General features: G+C 40.5%; 1 protein-coding gene across 3 annotated transcripts; it reads right to left on the bottom strand.

The window, feature by feature from the left end:
* Positions 1-1,008: 1,008 nt before the first annotated feature.
* Positions 1,009-20,581, bottom strand: nfascb (neurofascin homolog (chicken) b). 3 transcript variants are annotated; one of them, XM_088437991.1, is made up of 27 exons: positions 20,480-20,581; positions 20,098-20,263; positions 16,285-16,397; positions 16,089-16,194; positions 15,793-15,983; positions 15,381-15,503; positions 14,143-14,361; positions 13,879-13,990; positions 12,624-12,811; positions 12,427-12,558; positions 12,194-12,337; positions 10,587-10,698; positions 10,334-10,497; positions 9,579-9,726; positions 9,349-9,473; positions 9,155-9,256; positions 8,647-8,844; positions 8,413-8,483; positions 8,118-8,340; positions 7,865-7,980; positions 6,440-6,650; positions 5,791-5,913; positions 5,549-5,722; positions 5,338-5,469; positions 5,191-5,260; positions 4,695-4,730; positions 1,009-3,506 (listed from the first exon to the last, which is right to left on the bottom strand). In XM_088437991.1, exons 3-27 carry the CDS (start codon positions 16,358-16,360, stop codon positions 3,275-3,277), a joined length of 3,528 nt encoding a protein of 1,175 aa, XP_088294117.1. In that variant the 5' UTR covers positions 16,361-16,397; positions 20,098-20,263; positions 20,480-20,581; the 3' UTR covers positions 1,009-3,274. The 3 variants fall into 3 exon arrangements, 2 of the variants coding, with proteins under 2 accessions (XP_088294117.1, XP_088294109.1); XM_088437983.1 differs by having other exon boundaries at positions 20,098-20,480; XR_015868260.1 differs by lacking the exon at positions 1,009-3,506 and having other exon boundaries at positions 4,706-4,730; positions 4,824-5,260; positions 20,098-20,480.
* Positions 20,582-21,400: the final 819 nt, after the last annotated feature.

Genomic DNA, 21,400 nt, shown 5'->3' with positions numbered 1-21,400 from the left:
CACAATTTCCGCTGAGAAAAGCAACCCATTAGTTAAGTACCTCTGATGATATCTATTTTTCTGGAAACATAAATCAGGATAACGCAACTGAGGTCATGTAAATACTCCTCTGTACTGTAGATAAGAACATCTTGATAAAGCTTCTCAAGATGGATTCACTTCGTCACAGGCAATGAATGGCACACTTGTAAACCACTGTCTCATTTTCTATTCCTCTTACATGCAAACCTCCACACTGGACTTTAACTTGCCCCACTGCTGTAACCCCTTTTTGCCTTCATTACACTTTTATATTAGTAACAAATGAAATAATTTGTTGATCTCATTTTCAATGTGTCCATCAGTCACCATTGTTTATATAGTCGCATGGAGCTTCCTGATTCGCCGGCTATAATGTACATATTGAAAAAGGTGACAATATATTGCAACTTGTCAACAATGACGAATTACAGTGATTTAACAATGCACCAAGGTTCATTACAAATTTTTAGATCTAGAACTTTTAGATCCTTTTGTGGAACTTTACTGATTCCCGACTGTAATTGTTCTGAGGAATAAAACTGGTTTTAATATAACTGCACCTACATTTATTGTTTATGACTCATGTGTATAGTAATCATGTTGTGATGATGTTTAATGTCTGTTTTCTCAAGAACACTGTTGCAGAAGAAATTCATGGGAGACACGATGTGCTCGGTGTAAACACTAACTTATCTTACTTTTTTGTGCTGGGGCAAGTCTCATTTAACGTTATTGAGAATTTTTGCTGACATGCTGGGCATTCCAGTGTACCCAGAGTTGGTTTTTTACACCTCTGACACAATGATTAAGGTGAGTTTGGGGACTTTAGACCAAGATTCAAGAGTCTTATTGTCACATGCATAGGAATGCTACGCAATGAAATTTGTATTCTGTTCACTTCCCCGAGCAGACGACATTTCATAATCGAGCAAATAATAAAGTAAGCAATTAAAAACAACAACAACAACAAAAAAACTGTAATAGACCAGGCCCAAGCAAGTTAGTTGTGGCACACACTCATATTTATCATGGGACACATTGTAGTTATACAGTAGTCAATTGTCGAAGACATTTTAAGTATGATCGTCAAACATTTTGAAATCTGAAGCCACTGAAAACCATTCAAAAGGGGTATTGAGAACAAAAAAATTGTAAAAGTTGAAGAAAACATGAACATTTTGCATTTCATCCATAAACCTAAAGTCGTACTTAACAAAAAACAAACAAAACCAAACTCTACCATGGAAGCGCATTGTAGATACATACCTTCAAGTTTTTTTTTTGTTTTTTTTTTATGTTTTAAAAGCAAGCATTCAATGTGACCACATCACAGTTGTATTTCAGACTATTGTTTTTCATAATCGAAATATTGCGTGATGATTTTGGTATATTCATTTTAAATCACCCTATATTTTTAATAGCGCCCCCTGGCCACAGCACAACTATCTATGTTGTATGCCTGTAGGGGTGGGTACATCTGCTTCCACATTGTCAAAGACTGTGTTTGGTACACTTGTACAGAATTGAAAGGGTTTGTGGAGCCACTTTTACGGGCAAGGAAGTCAGCTGTATTCTTCTCAAACTGAATCTGTTTATGATAAAAAAAAATAAAATAAAGGAAAATAACACTACATGTGCACCCAGTAAGACTACACTTTGACATGATAAATGGTTCTTTACTGAATTCTCAACCATGGTTAAATTAAAGATTGTAATTTTCACAAAAAAAAAAAAAAAAAAAATATCATGCAACTACTGTCCGATCACTGTTTCAAATCCAAAATAAAGTTTTAACCTTTGGCTCTTCAAATGTTGACATTGTTTCATTTCTTTTAGTCTCCCTCACCATCTTGTACAGTATCTTGACTTTAGCATTTTGCCATCCATGCAGCAATCATTGAGGTAATAACACGACTACTCTCTATCAGTTAACAATACCTTCCTTAGTGGTGCGGTGATATGATAAGTTTCTAGTTGCCACCAATCCACATGATGTAACAGTGAGTTGTCTTGTCGAGAGACATCGGTTCCAGGGTTCAAAACAATGAACACGTCATGCGGCAAAAATCCAAGTTTAATTTAACTTCACTGATAACTGAAGCCAGTAAGTATATTATTTATGCAATACCTTAACAACACTTAAGTGAATAATGAGATTTGTTTCTAAATACTTCATACGGTATATGTTTTTGAGGATAATTGTTGAAAACACATGCCTAGACTGAGAACTACGAAATAATACTAAACTGTGTAGATAAAGAATTAACTTGAGGGATATAGGCTAGTATAGATTGGCTTGGAATCTTTCACCAAGGTATGTAAATGTCATTCTTCAACTGGGCTCGTAACAAAGCTGAAATTAAGTATGGAAGACCCAAAAACAACGACTAAAATGACATAGCAACGCCCTGCAGCTTGCCCATCCACCACTAAATAGGAAGTAGGGCTCACATCAGTAGTTACCCAGCGCAATTGCAACATGCAGTTAGCCAGCTTGTATCTTTCTTTTCTACAATATGATGTCGTGGCTGCTTCAGAGCGACACAATTTTGGCCGTGCGTATGTAGGGGTGATGCCCATTTTGTGGACCGGGACTCGGCACTGGCATGAGATATATCACACGGTGGGATATACAGTAATCTGGCCAAGTTCAGAAAGGCTGTAGTCAGATTTACCCTTAGCGCGACTCCAAAATGTAAGATTTTTCACTTTATTTACAATACAGTAATGAATGTAAAATACAGCAGGCACTGTCTGGATATATTCTAAGTATCAAACAATTACCATTAGTCACTTAGTTCTTGTGAGTGGGTTTTAATAAGTCGCATTCAAAACAACACCTCATTTTCATCAGGCAGAGCTGCAAACAGTGACAAATTAAAATTAAACATTTGTCATCAGAAACGTCTTGAGATTAACGACCGTTTAATCATGGTTCAAGTATCCTAAAGGTTATATCAATAATTTGCAACTCCTCTTGACTGAAAAGGAACCAACGTATCATGGAATGTTCTTGTCCTGCGTGCCTTTTTTTTCAGTCCACACAATGAAGGGATTCACTTTTTGTTCCAGGAACTCAATCGGTACTCATGCAAATGTGAACGGAATTGCATGTATTCTCAGAATTACTCGATAGTTTGAATGACCAAAGTTTAACGTCCTCCAAACCACCTCGCCCCAAAGCTGCTTCGAGGCTGTCTCATGCTCCAGGTGGTCCTGAGAGTTCACTTGCAATTCCTTTTTACGAGGAGTTTCAAGCTAGAGAGTAGATGGCATTCATTGGAGAGTGCAACTCCAAACTGCCGCCAAAGTCCAGGTCCCTCACGTCTCTCCTTTGCGCTGTGTACTGACCGATGAATGAACCGTCCTCATTGAAGGGTATGTCACCCCCATCACCGTAGTCCACCAGGCTGTCGTCACTCTCTGACCTTTTCATCGCAGCCTCCTTAAAGGGCGGTCCTCTCTGAAGCCCCCTTTCCTCCTCCCTTCAAGTAAGAAAGTACAGGCTGCCATCAGGTATGAGTTGAATTTGTTTCATGCTTCCACTTGTGATGGTAAATGAAGTGGACTTACAGTATATAGCGCTAGCTACAGCATAAGCGGCTCAAAGTGCTCACATTCATTCACATGCATGTTCCTACACTAACAGAAGCTGCTGCCACGCCAGGTGTTGCCAGGTCTACTGGGAGCAAATTAGAAATCAGCGTCTTACTTAGGAACATTTTTTCCGTGTTGGGGATCTACCCCACACCTTTCCGTGAAAAACCAACACATTTTGAAATGACCATTTTATAATGTGCTTTGATGAAAATATGATGTGAATAAAAACACAGCTTGTGCCACAATAATTATTAGTTTCATTTTTCATGACCAGGGGCGGTATCATCAGCCATGCGGACAGACGGACGGAGAAGAAGTACAAAGTTATATCAATAATGAGAAGCTCTGAGGGTTGATGCTCAATTTGTGTAACAAAATCTGTTACTTTAGAGGATTAGGGTAACATTCTGACTATCGATGGTGCTACTCCATAGCCCAAGTACGGCATTTTTGATTGAGTGTTTGAATAAACTAGCGGAGTGGAAAATTGTGTGGGTGCTTTGAATACACGATGGGCGATTGTCTTTTTACGTTAAGTTTGACACTAAATTTCATGGCACCGCATTGCATATTGGAAATAGTCATACAGCCAGTTCCTCAAGTACTTCAGTACAATTGAAGCACACTCCTCTAAATATTTAAAGATATGCCGTCAGGGAGGTACTTAAATTTGGTCGTGGATTTGGATCCGGCTTCGACCTTCCTGTGTAGGGTTTGCATATTGCAGAGCCTGTTGCAGAGTTTGGCCTAAACCCACACAGACCTGTGTGGGTTTAGGCCAGCTAATCCGATTTCCTGTCAGATTCTAAAATCATACATGGTATGTATATCGGGCACTCTAAATTGAGCTTGGATGTGTACTGTATGTGAGTGCGATGACTGTTTGTCTTTGTGTGCCCTGCAAATAAGTAGCATACAATTCAGAGCGTACTCCACCTACTGCCTAGACCTAAAGCTCGTGACCCCCATGAAGTCGAAGCAGTCAAGATAATGATGGACAGAAATTTAACCCAACCAATCTGGAAATGCTGCATTTATGTAGAATGGGCATAGCTACAATAAACGGTACGTACCACCGTGGGTAGGACAGAGTCGTGACACGGGCAATCCTAAAGTACAGAAAAACAACATCCGTTCAGTTGATCAATCATTCAAAAAACAATTAAAGCTATTATTTGAATGAACTTATGATGAAGTCATACCTTTCAAGAGACCTTGTTGTTTACAGGTAAATACAAGGGTTGAGGGAGCAAGAAAAACAAATTAATGGAGAAAATAATGACTGATAACCCGTGAACCCTTATTTATTTCAGAAACATTGTGGCTTGCTACTTCAGCTTTTATGCGATTTGACCGAACGGTTTGTTCCTGAGAAAGCTTCAAATGCTTCCTGTAATTTGCGCACCAGCATTGCTTCTGCATAATTACATCGCAAAGGGAACTAAACAACATTAGAAAAAGAAACTAAATATGGAGGCTGCACGCAGAATGGTGCTGTGCTGGTGAGCCAGCTACATGTCACACAATAATAACATGTTTCCAGAGAGACCCGGTTGCTCTTAGTCTTACCGATAATCAAAAGAACCCTCTTGATCTATGTCATCCACGGGTTCTAATGAAATCTCCTTTTTTTCTCGTACTGCAATAAAAAGGAGTAAAAAGACAGTTGTGAGATGCCACGTAATAAGTGGACAATTTGCGGGCACAGAGACGCACCTGGATATTTCCCCCCTCGGCTTCTCTTGATGAAACACACTATCAGCAGCATGAGCACAATGAGCGCCACAGCACACATGATCCCAATGAACCAGCCCTTAGTGGAGATGTCCACCTGGTCCTGGGCGTAGACTTCGGATGGACAAAATACATGTCATCCCAACCCGGCACTCACAAACATGTAGATCACAATAAATGCAAACGGAGTTACTCTCGGTTGTGTAGTGCGGCGACTCCTCCGTGTGCCATTCGCCTAAACCTAACCGAGTTCGGGCGGACACAGAGAATCGGTATCGAGTGTAGCGGTCGTGTCGGCGCAGTGAGAAACTCGTAACATTTGGAAGGAACTCCTCCTCTCTTTGCTCCTCTCCTTTGGTGGCATTCACTATGGAGCGAGAGGAAATCCAATTTGGAGAATGCAGAAAGACTACCTCATTCTGAATGAATAATCACCTGTCTGGTACTTGAGGGAATAGCCAGTGATAATTCCGTTGGGTTCTGCTGGTAGGTCCCAGTCCACATAAATGCTGTCGAGGTGTCGCTGCTGGATCCTGAAGGATGTGGGAGCAGATGGCACTAAAGACCAAAACACAAAAGATGATGGCTTTCAATTAGGACGGCCATTTAGAGTGCCTTCAATAAAACTCCAACTCGTTGACACTTTACACTAGGGATCTACAACTTGAAGTTGCAGAGCAACACAGTTATGTGGCCTTTTCATTTGCGCTTCTTTGTCTTTCTTTGTTATTAGATTATTAATTTTGGCTTGATCCAGCTGGTTAATTAATTTTATGCAAATGAGGGGGAACTAAGTACACTGACCAATATGCATGAAGGCAACCATTTATTTTCATAATTCAAATCGTTCAACTACAATATTTTGTGTTCTCTTCACACTTAATTGGTTGTAGAAACGCACCACTCTATTGTTAGACAAAAATTACATGCACTGTTACCCTCACTGTTAAAACTGTGGATGTCAAAGGGATTTTTTGACACTTAGTGTTTTTTGTTTTGTTTTTTTTTCCTGCGATAGCGGCCCACAATGGCTCGTTGAGCAATTCAAGTTGTCAGTCCTTGCCCTGTTTTAGACATTTCTTACCTCCTTCCGGTGTAGAAAAGTGTACATTGTTGCTGGGCGGCCCTTCGTATCGACTGTTGGCCACTACAATGTACATTTTGTAATTGCTGTAGGGGAAGAGGTCCGTGAGAACCCCCGAAGGCTCAGGACCAGTGTCTGCAAACACTTGGGACCTCATCGCTCTGTTGACTCTCAGCCACCTTAGCTGGCTGCTGTCCCTCCAGTAGTATACCTGTAAAGCCAATATTACATTGTCCACTATATGAGCTGAAACCAAGTAGTGATAAACTATAAGGTAGATAAAACTAACACGACCTGGACATTTTGATTCTATTTGTTTGGTTGGCTCCTCCTTGCTATTGAATTTTTCTGTCATATAGGTGAATATTCCAGGTTTAGGCTAGCTAGCTCGCGAACTGCATTTCACAATCACGCCAGGTAATTAATCATGTGACCGAAGGGCCGAACTGATGGAAAACAAAGTAATGCTATATCCCAACGGATGAGGCAAGTTTTTAATCTTCACACATATTTTGCTGTTGGTTTTATAAAAGTTTTAAAACCTCTCAGTGTCAATTCAGACCTGATTTGGGCCATTGATCTAACCAAAAGCAAAAGCATAAAAAAACCACTTGGACGTTAATCATTACTATAGATGATCAAAACAGGTAGAGGTTCAAAACATCACCATGTGCTCATTACAAAGTGCATGAAAATGGGATGTATTCAATTGCAAAGTTTACATTAAGGACCCGTACGACCATCGGCACCCAGGTGTTTTAAAAACTGATGTGAATTCAAAGAGTACACACTTTCTCTCTGTAATTTTTAATTGCTATCTTTGCGTTCTTATCAAGCACAGTGCCATAAACTCAACAACAGTGTCTCTGCCCTTTTCATATCTGTCAACAGATGTTTTCTACTGACCATATAATAACTCTTATGCTTCGTGCAGATTGAAAGTGTGGCACACTTCCATATGCAGTCTATGCAGTTCATTTCGGGAAGCGTGGTTGCGTAACCCGCAGCATGTTTAAAGTGTTTGGAGGGATAGTTGAAATTGGATAGCTGAATTTGGAAGATAAGCACCAAGTAAGCATTATCTGGTGAGTTTGTTTACTTACCTGTTGAAGTGAGAACCTAGCTAGCTTGGAAAATGGCTGTAGAAAACATTGTTGATGTTTATAAAAAGAATTTGGAAACGGAGATGAGGAAAGCCAATCCTCTTTTCCATTGAGGCTGCGTACATGAGCAAATCCCTCTCTGGACTACCCCTGGACTAAACACCCACAAAACGAGGGGCGCGCCACCATTTTTCACATTCGGTTTTAACGAAACATTGCTGTGTACTGATCAACAACTCAACGTTACATCAACTAAAGGTTTTGTTGGATATTAGGTCTTTTTAGATCTTGATTGAAACCGTTTGTCGCGAGACCAACACACCTTGTATTCTTTCAATTCTCCCATGATGGCGCTTTGCGGCACTGGGTCCCAATGCGCAGTCACCTGCGTGCCCTGAATGTCTGACAGTCTCAGGTTTTGGGGTGCACTAACAGGACCTTTAGGAACACAGTAAGTCAACTGTTTAACATAATAATGACAGGGAGGGAAATGACAGAATGGCAGTGGGTTCCTTTTTCAAGGAGAAGCGTACAATTCTTATTCAGTGATAAGTGAAGTGAATTGTGGGACTTACGGTCTTCCCCGGAGTAACCGATGACAATGGGAGACTCCGGGCCGAGACCAAAGTCGTTAACAGCCTGAACCTTGAGCTCATATGGAGTAAAAGTATCTGCATCATAAATATAATATTTCAGCCATTTAGTGGTGGCATTCTTCCACTCCTCTCTGGAGTCTCTTCTTCGCCACCAGACAAGATATTTGAGGTGTGGCCCATTCCATTCTCTGTAAGTCAGAGGCTGAAAGAAAACATGTCTGAGGTTTATAGGGTCCATAGTACAGTACTCCAAGTATGTGCAAGTATGTTTTACCTCCCAACTAATCTCCATGTTGTTTCTCCATGTCCCAACTCCTTTTACGTTCTTCGGGATGACATCGGGAGCTGTGGACCAATCCATTAAATGGCTTGCTTGAGATCTCTTGAGATTCAAGCATGTACAGTAAATGCAACTTCAAGCATGTATTTGTAACACAAGTGCGTCTTGGTAACAACAATATTAGTAGCAAATGGTGGCAAAGGGAAAATATTAAACTTTGAAACCCACGTGCACCGCTGGACTGGAAACGCATCGACGGGCGACTTGGTCGACTCGGACCAATTTCGTTGATGGCAATGATGCGAAACTCATAGTACGTGAAAGGTGTAAGGTGCAGAATGACTGAGTTCAGGCTTCCAGGGTATGTTGACAAGTTCTTCCACTTTCCCGGTAGCCAGTCATCATCATCATATTGCACCAAGTATTCTGAATATAAAGACAAATGCAGTAAAGCATTCAAATCAAAACTGCTTGTGTTCTTCTGCAGGACCAAGCCATTTCTTTCATGAGTCTTTCTTACTTGTACAATACTCTAATTGAATGAATGTGAATTAGCAATGTACACTTTACAACAGCGATTCTCAAAATAAACAGGCCTGTCTCCTGGATCCCCCCCCCTCACCACCACCACCACTTGGCAAAGGTTCAGAGGACTAAATATAGTTTTTGCACGAAAGGTTCAGAACAGCTGGAAACCTCAATTGCATCTTGATGTATTAAGCGGCAAAGCTCCTACCTGTGATGGGGCTAAAGTTGCTGTCACCAGGGACCCAACTGAGTCGTACACTCCGTTCATATGGATCAGACAGCTGCAGTTTAGTGGGAGGATCAGGATAATCTACATGTAAGCACAGACGCAAGTGTACAAATGCCCTTGAAAGCCTGGCAAGTCATGTTGTTGATGTCAAGCCCGTTTTCCAAACGTCATACCCATCACCATTAGGTGCGCCGATGCCGAGCTTTGGTCCACTTCATTCTTGATGTCACACGTGTAGACACCGGCATCACCTCCGTTTACGTTGGTGATGACCAGATTTGATTCATCCAGGGATATTCTGAGATGCATATATGTAAAAGAAGACAACAAATTGTGAGAGATGTTTGAAAACCTTGTGACTTTATTATGCTTTGATGTGAAACACACACACACACACACACACCTCCATCCAAGTGTGAGTGACTTTTTGTCTTTCAACCATGTGGTTGTGATGGGAGCGGTGACATCTGCTTTCACGCCACACTCCAAACGCACATCGCTCCCTCGGATGACTTTCATATCCTGTGGTCTTTTCAATATCACGGTAGGTTCTGGGTACAAAGGCAAAGTCATCTCACCCGATACATGATTGTCCTATTCTGAAAAGTTTCTGTCATACGCGTGACGGCCGCAACATTGTGACAACTGGCGCAAGATTTTGCCGTCCGATACAAGAGCAATATCAACTATCCGGCATGTACAAAGGTACTATTGTTCACTTTTAATTGACATAGGCAAAGAGGCGTTAATATTATGCTACAGCAATTTGTACAGATACATGATCCGATATCTTATCATTGACACTTGGCAAATCAGCATGTGGCGTCACCGCTCAACGTTGTTTTAGATCTCTGTGTTGTCAGGTCACTTAATATTTAGATCACTAGGTGGCTTTTATAGTGTACAAGTGTAACAGCGGATGCAAAGCAAGTCAGTTGCATTCCATATTAGTCTGCGCTCTGATTTCTCCTCTTTCTGCCAGATTAAAAGTAAAACCCCCACATGTTGTTTCCCATTATTTATTGAGACAATAAAGAAGTATTACCTCAAGTTTATTATCGTGTTGATAGTTTACAATAATGTCTAAAATATCAGATAATTGTAATTGCCATAACAATAAAGAAAATGTAATTATAGCGAAGAGCTCAAGTCGTGTACCTTTGACCTCGATTCGGACTTGAGTCTCATCTCGGCCTGCAATATTGCTGACCACGCAAACATAAGTCCCTTGATCCTCAATCTGTGTGCGTCTTATCTCCAATGTGCCGTTGCTATGCGTCTTGAAACGATTTCCCTCCAGAGTCCCCTGGCCGTATTTGGACCTTTGGGAGTGGACCCGTGGTTGTAAAATAGACACATCACAGCAGATACAAATGACCAACAGTCAAAGTGTCAAACTGCAATTGCTCACCATCGCAGGTCGGGCACTGGAGAGCCAAAGTAGCGACAGTCTAAGAAGGTGCGACGCCCCTCTACCACCTTAATGAGGTCATTCCTTACCCCGAGGATACGAGGTGTCGCATCTAGTAAACACCATGGGTTGATTATTCAGTTGAACACATTATTAACAAATTTGATTACACTTTGCCATTTCTGTACTTCAGGTGAGATACAACCTTACTTGTTTTATTTTGACACACCGATAATACATGACTATGACTATTTCATCCAGGCTACTTCCTTCTCAAGGCATTGATTCGATTACAACTGGACTGTTCTGGTTGTTCGGAGGACACCGCTGTGTGCCTGAACAAGCCAGTTCATTCACTAGGTGTTGTTGTGTAAATAGCTGGGTTTCCACTAGTTCAATGCTCAGGACCACACTATTCGAGACCAAGACTCAAGGATCAAAGCCGAGGCTAGATCAAGACCATTCGAGACCAAGCCTGATTCAGTCCAAGAGCATAATGAGGCCAAGCCCGGAAAAATCACTTTTAAATACCATGGCGAGGTTGAACATTAATGCGTTAATTGGAACTTATTACATCTGTCAACCAAAACCACAGTCAGAAATGCCTCGGGCACAATGCCGTAAAGGTTGCAGTCATTGTGCAATGACTTGACATGTTTTACTCATCCATATATTTTCACACTAATGCAGTTGAAGAATAGGAGATCAAAGCTGGTCTCGACTGGTAAACCGCTCGACGGATAATGACGTGTCCGGCCAGTCCCAGATCGAAATGAGACTGTGGAAAAGTGGGCAGTTATTAAGGGATAAGAACAGATATCATACAAAATTGACGACTAACATTCACTTTTATTTATTTATTTTTTTCATTTTTGCACTTATCTACGTTTTAAAATCTGAACTATGTTTTAAAGTGTGTAATTTTTATCACAGACATAAAGGACTGTAATCCATACATTTACTTATAGTTGTATCCTCTACTTCTATGTAAATAAAAAGTGTGTCATTTTGCTACTTCTGTATTAAACTTGTCTCTTTTGACCGAATACATTTGAAAGAGGTAAAAACGGACTAAGAGGGGGAGTGAAACAAAAATACTGTATATTTAAGACACTTGTAAGATCCCTCGAGGATTGAAGTGTGAAATGTATGGTGTAGGCCACTGGTGTCAAAGTCAAGGCCCAGGGGCCAGATCCGGCCCGCCACCTCACTTTTTGTGGCCCGTGAAATGCTGATTTGACTTCAGGTTTCTGACTGAAATACCAAAATTGCAAGTTGTCTTTAAGTTTTAAAAATTTGGGGGAAGAAAAACAACAATTTTCTTATACCCCAAATCTGATTTCAAATCTTGGTACATTCAATGGGTGACCAACAAACTTAATATTTATTTGAATTCACAGTAATTTCAGCCCTCTGACAGAAGCTATAACTACAATGCGGCCCAAAATAAAAATATGTTTGACACTACTGGTGTAGGCCCTAGTATTGTTTCAGTCTTATTCTTATGATTATCTCATTACATTGTAAAGTTTTAAAGGTTACTGAACTAGTAGGTCTGATCAATGCAGCAATACCATTTGCATACAAAACACAGGCCTGATACTCACGCAGTACATTGACAAAAGCATTGGCCAACAAGTAGCCATAGGGGTTTGAGGCATTGCACTGGTAGACAGCTGTGTTGATAGCAGTCACACTGCTGAGGGTCAACATTTCTCCTGACACCTGCCTGTTGGGTTGTGGTGTCGCAGCTTGCAGGAAAAACAAGAACCAGACAGAAAGAAATGATTTGCATTCCTTTTTGGATGATTTTGCAGCGCATACTTCCTCGAAAACGTACTCTCGATCGGTTCTCCATTGATGAACCAGCTGATTGTGGGACGAGGAGCACCATCAGAGCGGCACACTAAGCGCCCACTTTCCTCGGGCGCCAAAACTAAATGTTGAGGCTTTTCTAACCAGAACGGTGCCGCTGTCAAATATATTCCTGTCAGTTGCCGGAGGAACTACCCCACAAATCAAATGCACGTTTCTCACCTTTGACCGTGACGGTTAATGTGTGCTGGATGTAGCCGATCTTATTGGTCGCGGTGCAGACATACTCGCCAGCGTCCTCAAAGTTGGCCTTTGGGATTTGAACCATCTTGTTGAAGTGTTTAATTCTCATCCGCGGGGTGACAGCCAAGTCCTCGCCATTTTTTGTCCAGGTAATATGAGGAGTGGGCCTGTGGATGATGAAAATAAAAGTCAGAATCAAAATTGCCTTTATTGTCACTGTATTTCTACAAGGAAATTTGTCTTAAAATTTTGATCTTACACTGATTTTACATCCACGTACTGTAAATCATCATAGAGATTTCATACATCGAGGCCAACGGTGTTTTAACAGTTAAAGGTCAAAACCCATTTTCTCCAGCATAGTGGACATATCGTGCCAACTCCTTGATTTATAATGGAAAATGTATACGACCATGAATTAAATCTGTTCTGGCATAACTTTGAATTCCCATAATTGCTTAATAATGACTGATTAAACTTATGGCCGTGTTTGGGGTTAGGAGCAAGCACAGCTGTGTTTTTCTAAAAATCGAAGGATGACCAAGTCAGACAAGATCATCTGCACTGGATAAGAAAAAGCGGTGATAGTCAGACAAGGCATCAAGGTACATGTTTGGTGAAGATAGTTGAGAGGGTGTGACCTGCTTCCTTACTGCAGGCATATAAGAGAAGCTCTGTTTTTGCCTTATGGTTGTTGTTCCTCTTAGAAACATTTTCAATCAATGTCCTGCTGGACAGTATTTCTGTAATTTTATGAATTTTAAGAACATGTATATCTGCCAGGCAGCACCGTGACACTCTGGTTAGCATGTCTACCTCACAGTTCAGAGGTCCCGGTCAATTCTGTCTTGCCCTGGCCTTCCTGTGTGGAGTTTGCCTGAGTTTGCTCGTGCGTATCTTCCCTTGGCACTCCGCTCGCCTCACATATTCGCAAAATATGCATGCTAGGTATATTGGACACTCTAAATTGTCTTTAGCTGTGATTGTTAGATTAAACGGTTGTTTGTCTCTGTGTGCCCTGCGATTGGCTGGCAACCAGTCCAGAGTGTCCTCCGCCTACTGCCCAAACTCAGCTGAGACAGACACTAGTAAACCTTGTGCGTACTGTATAAGCGGCTCTGGAAAATGGATGGATGTCTAAAAGGGAGCAAAACGCTTCCTAATGTACGTGGAGGACGCCACGATTAATGTTTGAATGTTTTCGAGCCATATGTGGTCATTTGAAAAGACTCACACTCCTGCAGCTATACATTCCAGCAGTAGTTCCTCCCCCAGCAGCACCAGAACAGAACTGGATAAGCCTTTAGGAGACAACCAGGTGGGAGCGGCCTCCACAATAGCTCGTGCTGCAGAGGGCAACAAACTGGATCAACATCTGCCTCACAACAACACTTGAAGGTTTGACTAATGTCTAAAACACAGAAAAGTATTTTTGAAATGTAACATTTTGAGATGTGATATCATTCCTGGAGCGATGTAATTACATGCTCCTACTTACTCGTGAGAACCTTGACAACCACTGGCATCTTTTGCTGGATGGCGTTCTTGTAAGGGAAACGGGCGCTACAGCAGAAATCTGAGGCAGAGTCGTTGAATAGGACGTTGGAGAAATACAGATCCCCGTTGACTCCCATGGATACCCGACGGTCCTGTCGCACAGCGTGCATGGTGGGGAACGCAGTTTGAATTGGCCAGTTAAAGGGTCTGGCATAGGAGCCTAAAATGAAATATGGTAAATCAAGTCCAACTTACAGTAATATGTAGGGTATGTTCGATACCGCTTTGTTGTCAGGCCAATATGAGTATGGGCACTCAATTCTTGAGTACAGTAGGCACTGATATCAAGTGCCAATACGGTGGCACTTTTGATACACGAAATCCATTCAACACAACATTGCTACGGTAATAATTATGATGATAGGATGGTGTACAGCATCTCTTGCCACCATTTAGCACAGCCCCTACAGCAGATTAGCATTTTTTGGTTTAAAAAAAAAAATACTTCAAACATGCCATCAGCATCTGATTGATTCAACTTAAAATCGTCCTCTTCTGGATCATAGAAGAAATCTGATACAAAAAAGAAATAACTTCATTATTAATAAATATGTTTTGAGTTGTTGCAATACAAAAATAATTGAGATAACGTGCAAGAACTGTTTTTTTCTTGTTTAAACTAATTACAAGTAAATATTTGTCCACAGAAAAATCTGCAACATAAAGCGTCCTGTTTTGGGATTACAGTAGAGATCTGTTCACAAAAATAAATCATTAACTTAATTATAATAAATATTTGTCCACAAAAAATAAATAACAGAATTTGTCAGACCTGTTCTCAAAAAGAAATAATAATAATAAATAAGTATTTGTCCACTGAAAATCCCAAAATCCTGTTTTGGGATTACAGAAGAGATCTGTTCACAAAAAAAAAAAAGATCATTAATAAATATTTGTCCCAAAAAATATTCATCATCAATGGTTAGACCTGTTCTCAAAAATAAATAAATTTGAATAAATCATTTCTCCACAGTAAAATATTCAACTTCTGGGATCTTAGTGCACATGTTTTCACAAAAATAAATCATCATCTTGACAGGTAACGAGAGGTGGCACATGATGAGTTTAAATAAGATCTAATCTCTCAGTCTTAATTTAGAAAAGTTGGTCTAAGTGACGTACTTGCTACTTTCCGAGTCTTTCTGAGTCTTGAGCTCGACCTGTAAAAAGGACACTTACAGCTGGACATCCAGTAGGTTTCAGGTTTAGGCGGCCCTGCTGGAGAATCACAGGCCAACACCAAAGACGATCCAGCACTAATCACCACCGGTTCTACGATCTCCCTTGGCCACACGGGAGGTCCTACACAAGTACAACAGGAATCACTTTCCATCACATTATAAAATGGAACTATCTACTACTATCGACTGCGTGTGATGCTACATCTGTATGTTCACTTCTTAACTATCTCTCCATCCTTACAGTTCAAAGGCACCATTATTCACAAAGGGCAGTGGGAAAGCACAGTATGAAAACACAAGAAAACGCAGAAAATAGAATTTGGATTATTGTCACTGTATGATGTATTGTAGAAGCGCGTGAGTGTTTGTGACGCAGACAGAAATACGTATAAACTTCTCTCTCAACCTACTGTACAATTGCAGTCTGATCTTATTAGAGTATGCGGAGCCATACTCATTGGAGGCAATGCACTGATATTCTGCCTCATACTGTTGTGGATTGTTCCAGGCGTAGATGTCCAGGGTCCCCGAGCGCCTGCGCATAGTTGCCTGCGGATCACGTGCCACGTTGAAATACTTCCCGTTGCGCCGCCATGAGAAACTTTGTGAATGAGCAAAGCGTGAAACGAGAAAGGGAAGAAAACAGGGTTGTCGAGGGGCTTTGAATCCAAACTGCGGCGCGCGATGGGCTGCATCTGCTAATTACATTGGATGAGGGTTGCCCTTGGCCTCGCATTCAATGACCATGGTGTCTTTGGGGTCAACAATATGCTCCTTCATTGACTGCTTTATGATGGTCGGGGGTTGTCGGACTGCAGGCGGGCAAAAAATGAGCGTAGGCATCAAACTGGATTCAAATACATATCACAAAGTCCAAGCAGAAAAGGAGGATAATGACTCACTTTCCAGAGGGACGTCCAAAGGCCAAACACTTTGCCATAAAAGCATTAAGAGTGCTGGTCGGACCAGTCCGCCCATCTTCACCGGGCATGGGGTACTCCGCTGATTACAAACTCTTCATTGAAACACAGCAATAAGAATGACAGTTCAAGTACATTTTTTTTTTAAAATGAGCTGTAAACCAATTACCGGTAAATTTGATCTTTTTACTACTAAGATTTAGATTTACTACCAAGATTCAGTATGCAATGCTGTTCTCCAGTGCTACTTTTCTTGTGACATCACTTCGAACGTTTTACATTGGTACAACACATTAAAACCAAACCGGTGCTGCTGTTTTAAAATGAGTGAACATCAAATGTAGATACCAGTAGCACTCGGTGACGGCATGGCTCAGAGATAGAGTGGTTGTCTCCCAACCAAGAGGTTGTGGGTTCAACTTCTTGACCACTGTGACCATGTCAAAGTATCCTTGAGTAAGACACTTAACACCCCCCCCCCCCCGTACCCCAGTTGCTCTCGATGCTGCGTCATCAGTGGGTAAAAGTGCTGTCAACGTAAAGCGCTTTGAATACCTCGGGTAGACAAGTGCTATATAAGTGAAAGTCCATTTACAAGTTGTATATTATCAGGCCCAACGACCCTACAGAGAATATTACAGCAAGAGACGATATTATCAGCCATATGAGACTTAGGAATTGACAGTTCAGCAAAGCACTTGTTAATAAGTATGAGAATTCAGCAAAGATAAGACATTTTCCTTGTCATCATTTCACTCATCAAAAAAACTGCCTGTGGGCACCCCGATTTGCTGCTTGTAAAACATTCAGTTTGCTCTAACTGACGTTCTGTTAAAAACGTCTATTTTTTTAAATGTAAGTCCAACTTTAAATTCACTGGTAATTCAACTCAAATTTACGAAACAAACGGATAGAAATCTTTGGATTTTCTGCAAGAAAAGTACGTTTTGGTATGACAGATATTATTACCTACCTTTTTCATGTGACTCTCCTCCCTATCCAACTCATAATTAAACGTTCCACAAAGTGCTCTTCTTTGTGTGGAGAAATGTATAGATCCACAAAACATCAGCAGCTTTGCACTTCGGTAAGAGACGCTGTGTCCGTCACGGCCACTTAACACAGTGCCTACCCAGTTCATGAATGATGAATGAGTGCCAGACGACCACCTACACCTCAGTCTCTGCACTTCGTTGTTCTCCCCTCACAATCACAATAACATTTCCAGCAAATTCTTGCGGTTTGATTGGAGACTGCGAGGCAATTTGAATTGAACGGTACACTAAGAATAGGCCGGAGAAGCTATTTTAAATGACAACTTGAGGAGAACAGGATTTGGTTCTGTTTTGGTTCTGAAAAATCAGTAGCTTCAAACTAATATTGGATGTAATTACAGACAGTGTAAATTTAAAAAATGTACAAGAAAGCAGATAGACGCATAGTATGGGAAAATGACATTCCTCCTGCTTTTGATGACATCTAAATGTGGGCTTTATTGTTCTCTGAGTAGCTGCGGAGCTCAGTATGAAAGCAATGTTTGTTTCTCTCACATACAATTTGCATGTGGCAATCCTCAAGTCCCATGACTCCCGTGGCAACAGGCCTAATACTTGAGGACTTATTGACTATCATTTCCCTCTTTCTCATTCATCTGAGATATAAACTAGGATGAACATGAGCATAAACGCTATTTTTATACGTACTGTACCCGCATACGTATCTTCTTTTCTGAGCGAGGTCGAGTGCACCGAAGAAGCATGCGTTTATGTGAATGTAGCGCAACGAGAAGGTATGACATGTTCAGATTCATGTTCGCTCATAATTCTACACAAGACATAGTCGCTAAACCCGTCATTGGAAATAAGCCGTCAACTCTGGCAAGGCAGAGATGGGCTGCCTCTCAGAATGAGCTTGTCCTTGTCACACTTGAGAGCGGTGAGAGGAGATCAGTGCCATGCACCACGCTGCACACTGAGGGAGTTGGCTCAGTGACGCCAAGATTATCTGAACGCGCGTGTGAGGCCCAAGCTTCGGTCGGAGCACATGGTAACCGGGTGGGGGGCTGTGGGGGTTTCTGCCGTTATCTATTACACTTTGTCATCACTGTTGGGTTGGGAGGGAGGGGGCTAATTGTACCACATTAGATCATCACAGCTATTAGAGTGGGTCCCGCAATGGCTGGCAGATGGCGCTGTGGTGCAAATAGCTTTGGTTTCGGATAACAATTTATCTTGCCAAACATTCAATAATCAATCGCCGTATAAGATATGTATTTTGCAGTGTTGGGCAAGTCATTACTGTCATTTCAAACTAATAGGTTACATTACAAGTTACTGTAGTTGAAATGTAATGCATTACTCTAATATTGCATGACTTTTCTGTTACTTTCACCACCATAAATGAAACTATGGATTTGCCATTCTAAATGTCGCTCATTAAACATTCCGGTGAAAGGTTGGCCTAAACTTAGAAACAGTACAAATTATTCCGTCCGTACTGTATTTTAAACCTCTAAAGACAAGATAGAAAAATATTTTTTTAGTATTTTCATCCCTCTACTAATTAGCTCCACAACATAGTGATGCATTGTTAATGCTGTAGGCAAAAACACTTAGTGCATTTCACAATTTCAATGTTAATATTCATATTCAAGTTCAGTCGGCTTGGTTAGGGACATATGTTTCAAAAATAGATGGTTTCGGTGGGGATAACGTTAGCAGCAAGCCTACGTCATTGTTATTGTGTTTAACATACTGTTTAACTTGAGTTTTGTATGCTTCATCTTGATACATATTGACTTTTCTCCTCCAGTCTCGAAGTGTTTTTGGTGAATTTGGCGGCATGACGATGAAATAAAACCAACAAACACTCAAACAAAAAAGCAGGCTTTTTTTCCAAATAGAACTGTTTTATATTTTTTTCTTCTTTATGAACTGTTATATCAGTAGTTGCAATATGAACATGATGATGCTACATGCTACAAATTCATTATTTAATCATTTTACTGTGACATTTGTTAATATCTGCTGGCTCTGGCCTTATCGTGTGGAGTTTGCATGTTCTCCCTGAGCCTATGCGGGTTCTCTCCGGGCACTTTGGCTTACTCCCACATTCCAAAAACATGCATGGCAGGTGTAATGGACACTAAATTGTCTTTAGGGTGTGACTGGGTGCGTGAATGGTTGTTTGTGTCTGTGTGCCCTGCGATTGACTGACAATCAGTCCCCTGCCTACACACCCAAAGTCAGCTGGAATAGGCACCAGCCAACCTGCGACCCTTGTGAAGAAAAGCGGCTAAAGAAAATGGATGGATGGCTCTTGCTCATATCTTTTAAACGCAGTTTGAAATTTTTAGGTCTCCAATCATTTCTGTCAGGACCCAGTATATATATATATATATATATATATATATATATATATATATATATATATATATATATATATATATATAATATATATATATATATATATATATATATATATATATATATATATATATATATATATATATATATATATATATATATATATATGTAAAACATTGTACTTTGTGAGAAAAAAAAGTACCATGCCATTGTCTTAGCAAGAGGAGTTGTTGAGGTGAAGTATTTTACTTCACTTGATTACATCTCAATGGACTTCTCGAACCAGCCCACTTGTGACATCATTGATGCTCGCCTTGGAAGCACAGTCTCAAGCACAAAAGCACCCCATTCACATACTAACACCAACATCATGTCTGAGATACATTCATACGATTAACTATCGTTTCCAGGACTAAATTGGCAAGCCTACCTTTAAGTACTTAGGTGTCTCCTTTCCCTTTTCAATTAGTTGCCGTGTAAACGAGAAACCTTCTTTCTTCTCATCCTCAACGTCAGTTGCATCACCTCCAGGTAAGTGATTGGCACAGATAAGACATCAAGCCCAGCAAGGTTCACCCGACGACTGGTACACCAGGCTTGAGATAATAAATCCATTGTGAAGTGCAAAAAAAAAATAACATCATCACTGCCACTGCCCAAAGACAAGTAATTACAGCAGGAATACACGCAAGTGGAACCAAAATGAGCCAAATGTCATCTATTTTACTACACTTCATTGGAAAGCCAAGCTATATTTTCCTTTTCATCATGATGTGAGGTTGATTTTCAGTGGAGCAATGTTTCTTACTGACCTTGAATCTTAACTGTGACTGGCACCATGCAGCATTTAATCAGTACACCATTGTTTGGAATAAAGACACCCTGTTGTTGTTGGGGACGTACATGGTGTTTCAGCGCGGACACATGGGTGGGATTTACACTGGGTTATATTCAATGATTGGATGCCATCTCACTCAATCAACTATTATGTCATTTTTATCAATACTTGAGTAATGAATAGCCAAGTTGAAGAACTGTGGCAATTTACAGTGGCGAAAAGAAAATATTTTGGCATAAAAAATGCCTGGACATTCTTTTATACAGAATGCTGTCTGTGGATCATTCAGAGGATTTGCATTCAACTTTACACTTAAGTACGTGTACAAATGAGTGACACAGTATTGAAAAAAAGTGCATCTATTACTAATGTTTCAAAAGTAAAACTAACTCTAGCGTTACCTTTAGGAGACTTTACACATGCCACGCTACATATAAAATGATAGTCATTTGTCCATTACTAATAAATTTGAAGAGTTGAGTATGTGAAGCCAAAGCTAACAATAGCAATGCCAATGCTTACAGGCTAATATTTAGTAGCTACACGTTGAAGCCACGATATTATAACTGCCCCCACACAATACTTAAATAATTCAAATTTAATTTTGAAACACTTCAACTGCTTGTTTGTGTGTCAGGGAGGAAGTAGAGCAAATTTATTCTGACTTTCCATGTGTACGTTTTTGCCATTGAAGAGCTTGAGCTAAAAAAACAAAAGTGTTGTCATTGACAAACAATTGGTATTTTTATGGATTTGGAATGCATTTCTTTCCAGATCAAATCGCCAAGTCTTTTATTTTCAAGTGTAATGCTGTAAAATCAAACAAACACATGAGATCAAACATATTTGGAACAGTTATGAATATGTATTTTACCCGTGCTTTTTGAACATCATA

The sequence above is a fragment of the Hippichthys cyanospilos genome, chromosome 2, assembly GCF_059441005.1.
Source record: "Hippichthys cyanospilos isolate Australia breed blue-spotted pipefish chromosome 2, RoL_Hcya_1.0, whole genome shotgun sequence".
NCBI lineage: Eukaryota > Metazoa > Chordata > Actinopteri > Syngnathiformes > Syngnathidae > Hippichthys > Hippichthys cyanospilos.
The sequence above is the reverse complement of the archived record's forward strand: the minus strand, read 5'-3'. Positions and strand labels throughout refer to the sequence as shown.

What these genes read in the sequence shown, in the direction of transcription:
- nfascb (XM_088437991.1), bottom strand. Translation starts at nt 16,360, where the DNA reads ATGGGCGGACTGGTCCGACCAGCACTCTTAATGCTTTTATGGCAAAGT. An exon ending in TTTGGACGTCCCTCTGGAAA is followed by an intron (nt 16,195 to 16,284) that starts GTGAGTCATTAT and finishes GCCCGCCTGCAG; the next exon opens with TCCGACAACCCCCGACCATC. An exon ending in GCCGCACTACACAACCGAGA is followed by an intron (nt 5,470 to 5,548) that starts GTAACTCCGTTT and finishes GTCCATCCGAAG; the next exon opens with TCTACGCCCAGGACCAGGTG.